Source organism: Gekko japonicus, unplaced genomic scaffold (assembly GCF_001447785.1).
Source record: "Gekko japonicus isolate JY-2015 unplaced genomic scaffold, Gekko_japonicus_V1.1 scaffold479, whole genome shotgun sequence".
Taxonomy (NCBI): Eukaryota; Metazoa; Chordata; class Lepidosauria; order Squamata; family Gekkonidae; genus Gekko; species Gekko japonicus.
In genome coordinates, this window is record NW_015169185.1 from 133,700 (window position 1) to 147,599 (window position 13,900).

Consider the following 13,900-nt stretch of genomic DNA (forward strand, 5'->3'; position numbering starts at 1 on the left):
TCCCTAGACACCGGCCTCTGGCTCTCTGCTCTAGCCTCTCTCTCTCTGGCCCAAGAGAGCAGGGTTCCCCCACGTCTCTGGCCTGTGGCCTGGACAGCCTGGTCAGCACAGGCAGGAGCCTTTCCTAACCTCCTGTAGGATGAAGACGGCCTCCTCCCTGAATGGGCTGCAGTCTCTATTGATGCCGCCCCGTGCGTTGGGACCAGTCCCGGTTTTCCTGCCCTTTTCTGCCTTGGGGCAGCTGGGAACTGTAGTCCAGCAGATGAGGAAACCCCATTCAACCCAGTGAGTGATACCTCTCTGGAACTACAGCTCAATTAACCTTATGGTGGAACATTTTAAACAAACAACCACAGACAGCAGCCTTCTTACAAACACAGGTTAACTGCCATTTCGTTACACCTACCAACAGCCACTGAGGGAAAAGTTAAGTCCCACACAGGACGCAAGCAGGAGAAGCATCTTTGTCAAAGAGACAAAGCCATTTGCGAGGAATTCTGACAGGACAGAGTGGAAGGGGGAGTGGGCGGGAAAGAGCAGCACACCCTGCCAATGGCACGCCAGTAGTCTTGACTGGCAGCCGACGGGCCAATGGCTGGGGGAGCGCATGCAATCTCGCCACCCCATAGGCCAGAAGCCACCACCATTCCACAATTATATATAAGAGAGATAAGACTTTTTAATTACTAGAGTACCTCTATCTGTGTATGGTTGTCTCTCCCACCATGGTTGACCCTTAGCCTGCCTTTGAGTATCTGGAGTAAGGGGAAGGGCTCCCCCCTGGCCTTCTTGGTCTTTTCTCAGCACAAGGAACAGCAGATCAGGTGAGAGAGTGTGACTACCAAAGTGCCTATAGGAGAGCAAGCTGCTATGGAGAAAGTAAAGTAAAACCACTAGCACCACACTGTGGACTGCTTCCTGTTTTCCCAGGTGGCTACCATGGTGATGGTGGTTTTACTCTCTCATCCCCACCACATGTTTGTTCTCCTCCTGGAAGCTGCCTGTGTGTTGGGATGAGAGTGCAGAAGCTGTGGAGAAGGGTGGGGGTGCTGGAGACAATGGGCCCTTCTATCCCTGGCATGAAGCCTGCAGCTCAGGGAGGCTTTCAGTTTACCGTTCTTCCAGTCCCTGTGGTGGTGGCTGTTTCAAGGTGCCAGCCACAAGCCTTACTGGGCAATGGCCTTTCCCACTTTTCTATAACATGGGACAGGTGCCACATTGGGGAATGGTGCTCAGCCACCGAGTATCATTCACATAAACAATATAATTGCCAATAACCCAATATATATGATAGAAAGGACATTAAAAAGATTCTTTTGAAGAGAGAGGCTTATTGGATTTTCAAACTAAATACAGTCTACCAACATGGTTTAAATGCATCTTTAGATTTAGGACGTTTTTAATGAATGTGAATATTTGGCAACCATGGCGTAAGTAACTTCAGGATCAGTTTAAATTTAGTAATGTAGCTTAACACCTATTCAAGCTGTGACTGCAGCCCTCTTGGATTCAGGATGTTTTTGAATGTGAATTATTGGCAACTAGGTGTAAGTAACTTCAGGATTATTTTTCAAATGGGGGTGATTCAGCTCTTATAGCAATGTAGCTTAACACCTGTTCAAGCTTTGACTTCAGTCCTTTTGGGAGAACTTTTTTCTAGAATTAGAGATGTTGCTTCTCAAGCTATGTGAGTATGTGATATAAGTATTATGTTTCTTGTTTGAATTTGGTTAATAATGGCTTACACCAAAATGTTAAATACTTGTATTTTATAGAAGAGGTAGAAAACTCATGAGTGTGCAGCTTTTTGTTGCTTGAGGAACTCCATACTTTGTGTTGACTGTAAGAAAATATTTTCAATTATCAAAATTAGATGATGTATTATTACCACTGATATTGTATTGATTGCACAACATTTTGAATTTATTATAAGGGTACAATTTCTGGTCAGAAGAAGACACATTGTCGAAACGGCAGCACCAATCCGGAGACCACCGTCCCGCCTTTTTGCTCCTATCTCCTTGTTTTATTTCCTGTAACAATCATTTCAGAAATTAATGTTTTGTACAACATCTTGAGATAAAAAATTCTGAGTGCTTCTTTACCACAGTTGTATGATTTGTGCATTGTAAGGCTGTTTCAAGGTGCCAGCCACAAGCCTTACTGGGCAATGGCCTTTCCCACTTTTCTATAACATGGGACAGGTGCCACATTGGGGAATGGTGCTCAGCCACCAAGTATCATTCACATAAACAATATAATTGCCTTTCTTTTCAGGTTATGTCATCAAAAGAAGACAGGAGTACCCTGAATACTCCCAATCAAATGCTTGAGTAGGAGCTAGAGAGTGAATGGAAGAAGCAGTATTTCTATTGGAACTACAGCAGAAACTCTGAGCCTGCAGATGGATTGCCAAAGCAAGGGACACTGGAGCACCTGAATTATTTTAAAACCATCTATATTATGAATCAATCTGTTACATTTTGGGGCAGACTACATGGTTCTCATCTTTCTCACTTTATCCTGCAAGGTATGTCAGGATGAGAGTGTATGGTTGGGCTAAGATCAACAACTGAGTTTCATGACTGAGTGGGGATTTAAACCACATCACCACAGTGCTTGTCTGGCACATTATACCACACTGGAACTATGTGAATATCTTGGCTTGAAGGGAAACTGGACCTTAGACATTATTGTCTTTTTGCACTGGAATGCAACCAGTTGCTGTGCAACATGTTCAGGGACCAATTACTTTTGATGAAGTGGTTACTTATTTCACCAAGGAAGGAACAGGTTCTGTTGGAACCAGGACAAAGTAATATTTCACAGGCATCATGCTCGAGAATCTTGAGACAGTGGTCTCTCTGGGTGAAGCATTGGGAAAGCAAGAATGAGGGGGAACTATCATGAATGCCATTGGAAGGAGCCATAACTGTAGAGCACATGGGAAATCAAGAAAGGGAAAAGAGGTAGATGAAGAAGTGGACACAGAAGAAGGGGTAAATGGACACAGAAGAAGCTTGCCAGGACGGTAAATCCAAATTCAAATAAAAACCTATGAAGAAAGGAAGTTGAGAAAAAGTGCAAAACAACCTGTGGGAAACATTTTAATCTCAATCGACACAAGGAAACCCACAGGGGAGATAAAACATTATAAATGCCTGGAATATGGAAAGAGTAGCTTTCCATCAAAGAGTCCACACGGGGGAGAATCCCCTAGTTGTTCCAACTATGACAAGAGTTTCTCTTGGAAAGCAAGTCTTATTCAACATGTAAGTAAACCAAAATAGTTTCTTAGAATGTAGAAAAAGCTTCACTTGAAGCAGAAACCGTAGGTGACACAGAAAAGAGAAGCTATATAAATGCTCGCAACATGGAAAGAATGTCAGTTACAGCACACATCTTAGTTAAAATCAAAGAATCCACACTGGGATGGGGGGAACCTACTTAAATGATCACGATGTGGAAAGAGATTCAGTCGAAGCAACAGCCTAGATAGCATCAAAGAGCCCACAGAGGGATTTGGAAGCAACTGAACCAGTTGCATAAGGCCTAGATTGAACTTTTGTCTCTCCCTTATGCAAGTACTTTAAATCTGGACATGGCAAAAGGAAAGGATGGAACTGGGAATGAAGCCAGCTAGAAAATTTGTATGCTTCCTCTCCAGAGTTGCGTGAGGTGGCTTACAATAATAAAAACAAAACCAAGCATGCCACAAAAACAAATCATACTAAAAGCATAAAAATCAAAATAAATAAAAAATACACCAGTAAAAACCACTACTGGAAGCGAGCCAAGGCATGGAACAGTCTAAAATGACACTGATAAAACAGTCTTCAGGCTAGGAGCAAAGCATAAAGAGCTAAAAGATATGGAATCCCTTAATTAAAAGTCTAAGTAAAGAGAAATGCTTTGGCACCAGGTGCGCCTCAAGGGGAAGGGCATTCCAAAGGTGAGTTGCCACCACTTAGAAAGACCTGTCTCTGAATACAGGCAAGGCTAACAGAGTGCAAGGCTTGAGAAGAGTCTGGAGGGCTGGAGAAAATGGAAGGAGGCAGTCCTTCAAGTACCCTGGCCCCAAGCAATAAAGAAGAACCATTACTTTGAACTGTGCCCAAAAATAGAGAATCAGATAATGTAGATCTTTCAATACAAGAGAAATATGGTTAATGTATCCAGCCCCTGACAACAACCTGGCTGCTGGATTCTGGACCAACTGAAGTTCCCAAACAGTTTTCAAAGGCAGCCCAACATAAAGTGCATTACAGTAATCTAACCTGGATGGAATCAGAGCCTGGAACATCATGGCCGGATCAGAGTTTTTGAGGAAGGGCCATAGCTGGTGTATGAGCCAAAGTTATATAAGACCTGGACTGAACTTCCGTTCTTCCCTTCAAAAGGAATGTTAAAGCCTGGTTATGGCCAGATGTGATGTGAGCCAAAGGCCAAGAGCCAAAAGTCTCTTGCTCCTTGGATTTTAGCTTATGACTTGCAGCCTGTGGCCCTACTTGAGCTGGACTAGCAGAACCAGCATTAATCCATAATGTCAGATGTACTTTCATATGTCCATCATCTAGAGATTTCTGGAGACAGGAAAGAGAACTCTAGTTGGGGAACATCTTGCCACCTGCACACCATCTTTTTTTCCTTCCTTCCTATCTACAGGTATAAAAGACTGGGTTTGGCCAGAGGTTTGAACCCCGAGGACACATGGCCTTTGGCTTTTAGCCTGTGCCTTCAAATGAGCCAGTCACTGTCTCCAGGACCAGTCCAAGACTGAAATATAGATTGTTGTTTTCTTTTTTTATATTGTATAGGTTATTTCCTATTATTGTAAGCTGCTTTGGGTCCCTTCAGGGAGAAAAGTGGAATATTTCACCAAGCGTTCAAATAAGAACTCACTGCACCGGCTGGGTCACACTAGCACTTTACCACAGGACGCTGCCGTACTTATTTAGTTTTATTGTATTTATTGTATTTTATATCTGAATTTGCTGGTTTTATATTGTATGTTGTTTTAAATTGTTGTAAGCTGCCCTGAGCCGCTTTGGCGGGAGGGCGGGGTAAAAGCCTAAGTAAATAATAAATAAATAAATATAAACCACTTTGAATCCCCAGTGTGGGAGAAAAGCAGGGTAGAAATAAATTCAAAAAACTGGATGCAAAGTTTACTCACAAAATGTGGAAATCATATAGTAATAGGAAGGCAATATTCTGAAAACAGTGTCAGTCTTCAGGTGGTATATGAAATCCCTCCAGCCCAACCCTGGGAAGATGTTTGCTCACTCTATATAGGTAAGCAAGTACTAGTCCAACATAAGTCTTGTCCACATAAGCCTTGTCAAAAGAGGTGAGTGGGAATTTGAGCATTAGGCTGAGACACTTGACCTGCAAAGGGAGATGATTAGGAAGAGAAGAAGTCAGTGATACCACATGTAGCAAGGCGATGAAAGAGTTGAGAGAGCAGACTAGCAACACAACCACTTGATGAATCATTTGGGATAAGAAATGGTGCAGACCTTTGGATTCTTTTGGCAGCAAAAATTGTAACACATTTCCCCTCTTTTCTACTTAGCAGACAAAGCAGATAGAGGGGGCCGAGAGCCCCGTCTTTTAAGAGCTTTATTGGGAATCTTTTAAGAGCTTTATTGAATGGTACTTTGTGGCCATATATTATATTCTGCTTTCATTTCGCCTTATGTTGAGGCTACCATCATCCTTAAAGAGTCTTTTAATTGCCCTGATGTATTAAGAATATCTTCCTTAAGAGTTGTGGTGATTTTATTTACTGGACCCATTATATCTTAAAAGAGGTTTTTTTAAAAAGTGAGATTATGCTTTAAAGAAATGTTTTTCAAACCTATTGTCTATAAACCTGTAGAGTACAGTACATATTTGTAATTTACCTGACATAAATTCTCAGATGACACAGAGGCATTTACCTGCAAAACTAGAAAATGAATGTATAAACTCATCAGACAGTATTTAATCTGTATCTTCCTCCTTTTTACCTTTTGTCACTCTTCTTGTTTCTTATGTACCTTAAGATTTGTGCTTTTACTTTGCTTTATTTAGGCCCTGTTCATACGAGGTGTTTTGGGCTGGGAGGGGGATGGAACGGGGGCGGAGCAAACGGGCGCGATCCCACGGCAACATCTGGGAATCGTTGCCTGCCCGTCCCTGATCCGTCCCTACCGCCGAAAACGCGCACTAAAAAAGAACCACCTACCTAGGTGGTTGTATCCATTAGAGCGCCGCAAGCTGGGCCGTGGGATCGGCCAGCGCGTCTTTGCGCCGGTGCATCCCGGCCCCCTGCCGTACTGCGCATGCTCGAGCATGCACAGTTCGGCAACCTCCCCCCCCATCCAACTCTTCCTCCCCGGCATCTGATCGTGCTGGGGAGCGCCGCGCCGCGGCTCAGGGGATCCGTGGGATCCCGCCACGGCGTTCCAACTTTGGTGCGGCTCACATTAGCCACAGATCAGCCGTCCTTTTCCCTGCCGTGTGACAGGGGCCTTACATATTTACCCCACTCTTTCTCCAAGAAGCTCAGTTGGCACACATTTTCCAGCCATTTATATCCTCACAAGTCTGCCTGGTTGAGAGATGGTAACTGGCCAAGTTTAATGACTGAGCAGAGATCAAAAGCTGGTCTAAGTCCAAGTTTTTCCCCATTACACCATACTGGTTCAGTATGCTACATTGATCAAAATGTGGCAGGCAGGAACGATATGTGATTAGTCTAGGGCTGCTACTTGGAACTCCAGAATAAGGAACACAGAATGAGATGGTTATAAAATGATGTAATAGGTGTTCACAAAATTAACAATATTATGATTAGTCTATACTCTTATACATTAAATTCACATTGGTTTTTGCAGTTATGTGCATCACTTCTTTTCAATGAGCATTCTATCCATCCTGTGTATAAGAAAAAGGTAGCACAGTGCATGCCACTATCCTCAATAGGTATTATGTGGTATGAGAGAACACTGCATCTCAGCTTTACTTTATTTCATAAGTTCTTGGAGACTCATGAGGAGAACAGACAGAAAACAAACAGAATCCAATGATCTCCTTTCCATGGTCATCATGATTGTCCATCTCCTAGGGAGCAGGAATAGGTGGGAGTAATGGCAATATTAACAGCAGCTATTATGACAGTACTGCAATACTAAGCCCACAGAGTTACAATCTAAAATGACATCTTCTCTGTGTGTTTCAGAAGTCTCCACCAAGGCTCAGTTTTATTACTGCTCTTTAACTTGAAGCCTGCTGGTTCCAATAAACCAGAATTCTTCCCTGCAATATTATTACATAGGCTTTATGCAGTTATCTCAGCAGAGTTTATTGTTCCACATTTTCAGTTTTATCACTGCATCTTCCAGGAAAAAAGGCACCCAATGATATTACTACAGCCAGCTTTCACTGTTAGTCTGAAATCTGCAAGGAAGCCTTGGGGGCTAATTCCACATTGTCAATTAGATGGAATTACCCGTTCTCAGCTGCAGCTGACACCAAAAACCCTCCTAATTAAGCCAGTTTTCCAGTTCAGCATGCATCAATGCTCAGCATTCTCATACTTCAGAAAATTAGGACTAGAGCCCTACAAATTGAATGTGAATATTGACACTTAAGCAGCACTGACTGTACATTTGTCAAAATGTCAATTAATAAGGCCATTAATTTAAATCATCTGCAGTTTAAAAGTACTACTATTTATTAACATAGATTTTTCTGAACCAGAGAATATACAGGTCTGTTCTTCATCTTATTTTTATACAGATGTCTTAAATAACACGAAAGAAACACATCGACATCAGAAAGTTGATGGGAAGTTGGCATTAGGATGAAGAAATGCCTGCAACCAGACTATGGTTTGTGAGATACACAAGCCAATTTAAATTCACCTCATGGGTACCTATGGAGTAGCAAATAAAATTAAACCAAATTTAAAGCCACAAACAAACACAGAGACATTTCCTTGGGTATGTGCAGGGCTGTGCTGATTGGCATTTGTTGTGGCCTCTCCTAGCTGATAGTGACAGAGATCCTTAAAGCTTTCTGCAAATGGAGGAATTATAAATGCTGTTTGACATTCAGAAAATTTCACTATCTAAAGCTCTCTGAAGAAACAGGCCAGGCTAGAAATTTAAAGGAACCAGACATCCTAATAATAAAATGATGGACAAAATCCATGAGATTGTTTTTTTTATTTATTTATGCACTTTTATCCTGTTCTCCTTCCAAAGAGGATAGCAAATGCTTCCCTTTCTCCCATTTTATCTTGACAACCGACTGTGGAGTAGGTTAGGCTGAGAGACACTGACTGGCTCAAGATAACATAGATTCATGGCTGAGGTGGAATTTGAAACCACAGCTTCTTGGTCCTACTTGTACATTCTAACCATTACACGCCAGTTCTTTCTTTAAAGATGATGATCTCTGACATGCCTCTACCATTCAGAATTCGTGTTACTCATCCCCAGCAAGTCAAGCAATATACCACACTTATTTGAGTACTGCTCATATATGTCTATCCAGCTCTTTCACCTATGTTGTGAGGCTGAACTTCTAACCCTGGCAATGGGGCAACTGGAGTCATCTATCTATCTATCTATCTATCTATCTATCTATCTATCTATCTATCTATCTATCCTATCTATCTATCTAATCTATCTTCCATCCATTCATCATCTATCAATCTACCTCTGTCTTTATATATATATAATTTTAGAAACCAAAGTATGATATGAAGGGGATACAAAAGAAAAAGAGGGCCCACACAATGTATTATATATTATATGATAATTATATAAAGATTATCATATATTGCAAGATATATAGAACAGAAAAAGTAAATATTTCTCCCTAATATCCCCTTCACTATGATTCTTAAGATATTTTTACAGGATACAGTGTTCCTCACTTCAAACATTTTGAAATTAAAACTTCATAAGTAATCCATTTTGCAACTATATTGTTAATTTCCTTGTTATTGGATATTCTATGTTATATACTTCAATGTTTCTGAATACTAGCTATAACTTTTAATATACCAAAGTTCAAAAGAAAGTCTATTATATATCAGATATTTTTGTTCAAAATCAATTTCCTCATACATTTATATTCAAAACTTGTTCTCATTCTATTTCTACATTGTTGTACATTTATATGCACAGCATAGTAATATATTTGTATACAATTTAAAAACTGTTTCTCATTCTAAATTTATCTCCTGTTTGCATAATAAACATAAGGATAAAGAAAAACTGGGCTGCACCCAGCAGTGTGCCAACAGAGCAAAAAGGAAAAAATGCCAGGTGATAGATAACTGATTTATTATAAAAAGTCCCTACACACCTACACGTTTTGCTGTGCAGGCTTCATCAGGGGGAATAAATACATTCACCTAGTGCTGGAACTGTCCACAGCAATTAAATTCTTATCTATGACAGGCAGTCATTTCCCCAGAGAGCACTTTCCTGGGGGCACTTTCTTTGAGGGGCGTAACTCAGACCTCATAAATCCAATCCTCACCAAACTTGGAGGGCAGGTTGGGGAGAGTCTAGCTTGCACAGGATCCTTTCTGTACACTCCTGAACCTGCACCTGTCAAAATGACCGCCTGTCATTAGATTGAGCGGAGACAGTCTGTCTGGAAATGTATCCATTCATGAACTGGCACAAACCTCCACAAACAGCTTGAAAGTTCATGCCAGTTGATCTGCCACAAACTTCATTTTGTGAACATGAACTGCCCAAAATTCGTCACAAAATTTAGTTCATGAGCCAGCTTGCGTCCATCCCATTTTGAGAGTCCCCACCTCCAAATCCAGAGTTTTCATTAGATTCTCCTTCAGTGGAAGCTGGTTCCAAAGAATTCCTGAGCTCTACATTATCTTTTTTACTGAAGGAGACCTATTTTACCTCATAAGCTGCCTCTGTATTGGAACTCTCTTGTTTCAAGTGGGCACACTAAGAACTTGCCTGTAGCTCATTTTCAACATAGATAGTGCACTCCTGTTAAATTCAGACAATATTTTTAGGCCGACTCCTTGGAATAGTGTATACTGCTCTTTCAAATTACCTATAATAATGGTAGGGAACTTGCATAAATACAAAATGCTGAAAGATTGTCTTGTTGGGAGATTTCCCATTTTCTTAGATACTGTTACTTGTTCTCTTAATGCTTAATGCTATATGCATACTGTTTAACTGCTCTCCTTTTAAAGGAAACAAAGTTTATTTACAGCAATATGTACTACAAGAAAACACCATAAAACAGTTCTAATTTCCTTTCAAAAAAGGAAAACTGGAGAATGCATTATTTACCACAGGCTTGGATGTCACAAAGTTCTGATTTAAAGTTCTCATCTAGAGTGAAACACCATGGAGCTTCTTTCTGATTCCCTGGATTACGACAGTAGGAATGGCCCCCATTTAATTCAGGGTATCTGATAGCAGTGAACGTATGTGTGTGAGGATACTGAGAATTCCATGGCTGGCACTGTCGCCCAGATTTTGTGATGCTCACGGTCCCTCGGTAGTCTATTCCTGTGTTGTTATAACATTTGTGATCTGTAAAAGAACAAAGAAAACAACAGTTCGCTTTGGCGAATCAGAAAGCTACCATGCATATTGGTGACTGATTGGCATATGAGCATGAAATGTATCTCCACTGATGCAGGTTATGTTTCTGCTGGCCTGTATCCTGAAACCTAATTCAGTTTCCCAAGTTACTGATGTTATAATGCTGGGCTGGCTATTCATCCATACTCTGGAGAAGATTTAATGGTTAGGTTTTTTGTAACAAAAATGCTTATTCCAAGTATTTTTTAGCATAAAATGCATATAAGAACTCAAAACTGCCCCGGAAAGCTGAAATGGATCCATTATTTTGGCATAAAAGTACAGAGAAACCGTGAGACTCAACCATTATTGGGCTATCTTGGTAATACAATCACGTAGTATCACATTCACTCTAATCAGTCTGTGATCTAACCAATGAACTCCACTCAGTGACTGGAATTAGGTCTACTAATATAGCATACAAGCATTGCATAGCAACCTTTGCCCTTGTAAGGAGCCTTTACTTATACTTTAATACCATTTATTTCAATGGAATGGCTAATGGGCATTTTAATGGACAGGAGCTGCGGCACCAGACATCAACTGATATAAGAGTAGTACAAATAAGATTTGTTAGTCTACATTTTAAAAGAGCTTATTTTAAATAAATTACTGTCAACTCAAATCTATGCAAAATGAGGGACACAGTGAAAAATGGCTTCTGTAATAACTAGCTAGGCTTTTCATCAGACCAATAATCTGACCATACCAGATTTTGAACTGCCAATACATATATTTTTTTCTGTTCAAAAACTGTTTGATGGGAAGGATGTTTCCTATGTAAAGTACCGAATCACCAATCACCATATCATTACAAATGTATAGCAATATTCTAGTAATTTCATAAGCTGGTTTTATGAATGTAGAATTTTAACATATTCCACCATGTTTTCTTTCTTTCAATTAATATGCCTTGTTCCTTGTTATGGTCGCAGAGTGAATTTATTGTATTGTAATTGAAAACTTATAAATAAAAAGTTTCAAAAAAAAGTTTACAATTGTTACTCACTCTTATTTATTGGATCTGCCATAGGGATGCCAATGCGGATACAGTTTACAGCCTCAGGGCTATCAGGCTGTGGAAGATCTTCACAATTAGGCAGCTTTAAGCGCATCAGAATCATAGGGTTGGATCTTGCAAAGATGTACTCAGTTTGGCAAAGTACGTTTTCCAGAATTTCACATTCATCACGGCACAGATCCCGAGGCTTGGCAACTGAAGAAGTCTCATCACAGTATGGGAAAGCATAATGGCACAGCGAAGGAATAGCAAACTGGGAACATTTATCAGATAAATGACTGGAGGTTCCAATCATAGTGAAGGCAGCTGTAATTTACATATATCAGAAGTTTAGACAATATGCTATGTAGCGTCCCATTCAATACTATAATAGTTGAACCCCTCATAATAATTTACTAATTCTAAAAGCTCATACAGGTGCAGTAAATTTTCTTGGAAAGAAACTCTCTCTACTATTTCTTTAATTCTTTCAGTTGTGCTCCTACCAAGCTGAAGGCAGGCTACCAGTGTGTTTGTAGATAATACAGAGAGAGAGAGAGAGAGAGAGAGAGAGAGAGAGAGGGAGAGAGAGAGAGAGAGAGAGAGAGAGAGAGAGAGAGAGGGGAATGATATACAAAAAACAGCCTTTTCATTATATCATTTTCCAATTTTGTAAAATCAACCACAATTCTCTCTCTCGCTAACAGATATATCCTGTTAAACTAATGTTATTTTGAACATATTGGGGTAAATTTCATTGTACCATAAGCATATTAAGGAGTGACAAATTTTGTTACACTGAAGACTATGACAAGCAGTCAAGAATAGAGGCAATCGAGTTGAAAACTGAAGCAGAAATGTTTACCTACCAGTAATCTGATTTTCTATTTCACCTTGCATATGCAGAGAATCCATATAAATTGTTCGGTTTCCAATAAACCTGGCACATGCAATTCCTCTGTATGGCTGGCAAAACCCATCCTCTTCATACTCGTCACTAAAATCACATATAAAAAATGGAACCCATAAAAAGAAATTTAGACTTTGCAATCATCCTCACCATCACCATGCTCATCTCATTAGTCTTCACTACAAGTGATATCACTCAGGACTCTGTTTACTGAGCACAGTGGATTCATTTGAGCCGTTGTATGTAAACCCAACTGTTGGGGGCAGGGGGAGAACTATACAGATGCACCCTTGGATTCATTCAAGACAATGAGATGTTTTCACCAGTTCCTAAGCCAGTGTTTACCCTTCTGGCATCTCTATTAAAAAATCTGGTCATATTTTATATTTTAAAGAACTTGGACAAATTGTGTATGGTAATAATAACAACACACTATTCTTTTCAGAGTGACCAGTTACAGTGTATAATTCATTTTTTTACTGAAAAAACAACAAATAAAATCAATGTTAATAATATAGCTAACTGTATAATAAAGACATAAAGCCTTTACTATACATGTCCAATCTATAATAAATTGACCTATATGTATGATATCAATATGGTATCATGAATTCATAAAACAAATACATGGTTGCTATGATCATTTAAATGTCTTTGTGATTTTCTTTTTCTTCTTCAGTTGAATTTGTTTGGTTAGATTTGACATTTTGGCAACTTTCCTCATCTTAATGAACCATTCTTTCAAAACTGGAGGGTTAGCCTGATGCATTTTTTGTGATCAGCATTTTATCAGCAGTTAATAAAATTCCAGCAGGTTGCATATAAAAGTTCTGCCCACAGACTGGTAGTGTTGTGTGCAGAAGGCAGTGGGCAATTTTCACAGGTACTCCCATCCAACTGCAATTCCCCCACATTCAGTAATCCTCATTAACAACATTTCAGGGGATGCAATGGCAAAGGGGAGGGAGGAGATATCCATTCCATGAACTCATGATCCTTTAGGGCCAGCCCCAGACCATCCCATACTATTTTTCTTGTACAGGTCCCTATAAAAATGTAACAAAATGGTCAATGGAATATGCTGTTTGTTCAAGTGAATATATAAATCAGACATGCTTTCATCTCCATAAAATAATGATGACAGGCCCATTAACACAAGGGGTAGCCCAATCATGTTGCATTGATTAAGGCAGTGCAACCATACTGCAGTACGCATCTAGGATCTAGCAAAGGGACTTCAGAGCCTCCATTTTAGTAGGCCATAAATTATTATCTCCAGAAATTATTTCTCCATCTAAACCAGGTAGACTGTTTCTGATAAGAATGTATTCCAAGATACATAAAAGCAGGGGTCGTTTC

At 40.0% G+C, this 13,900-nt stretch overlaps 1 protein-coding gene across 1 annotated transcript in view; it reads right to left on the reverse strand.

The window, feature by feature from the left end:
* ROR1 (receptor tyrosine kinase-like orphan receptor 1) overlaps positions 1 to 13,900 on the reverse strand; it is an 84,107-nt gene that overhangs the window by 6,864 nt on the left and 63,343 nt on the right. The window contains exons 4-6 of the mRNA XM_015416175.1: positions 12,501 to 12,628; positions 11,641 to 11,958; positions 10,335 to 10,580 (exon numbers count right to left, since the gene is read on the reverse strand). Coding sequence (XP_015271661.1) covers positions 10,335 to 10,580; positions 11,641 to 11,958; positions 12,501 to 12,628 — 692 coding nt within the window. The remainder of the gene's footprint in view (positions 1 to 10,334; positions 10,581 to 11,640; positions 11,959 to 12,500; positions 12,629 to 13,900) is intronic.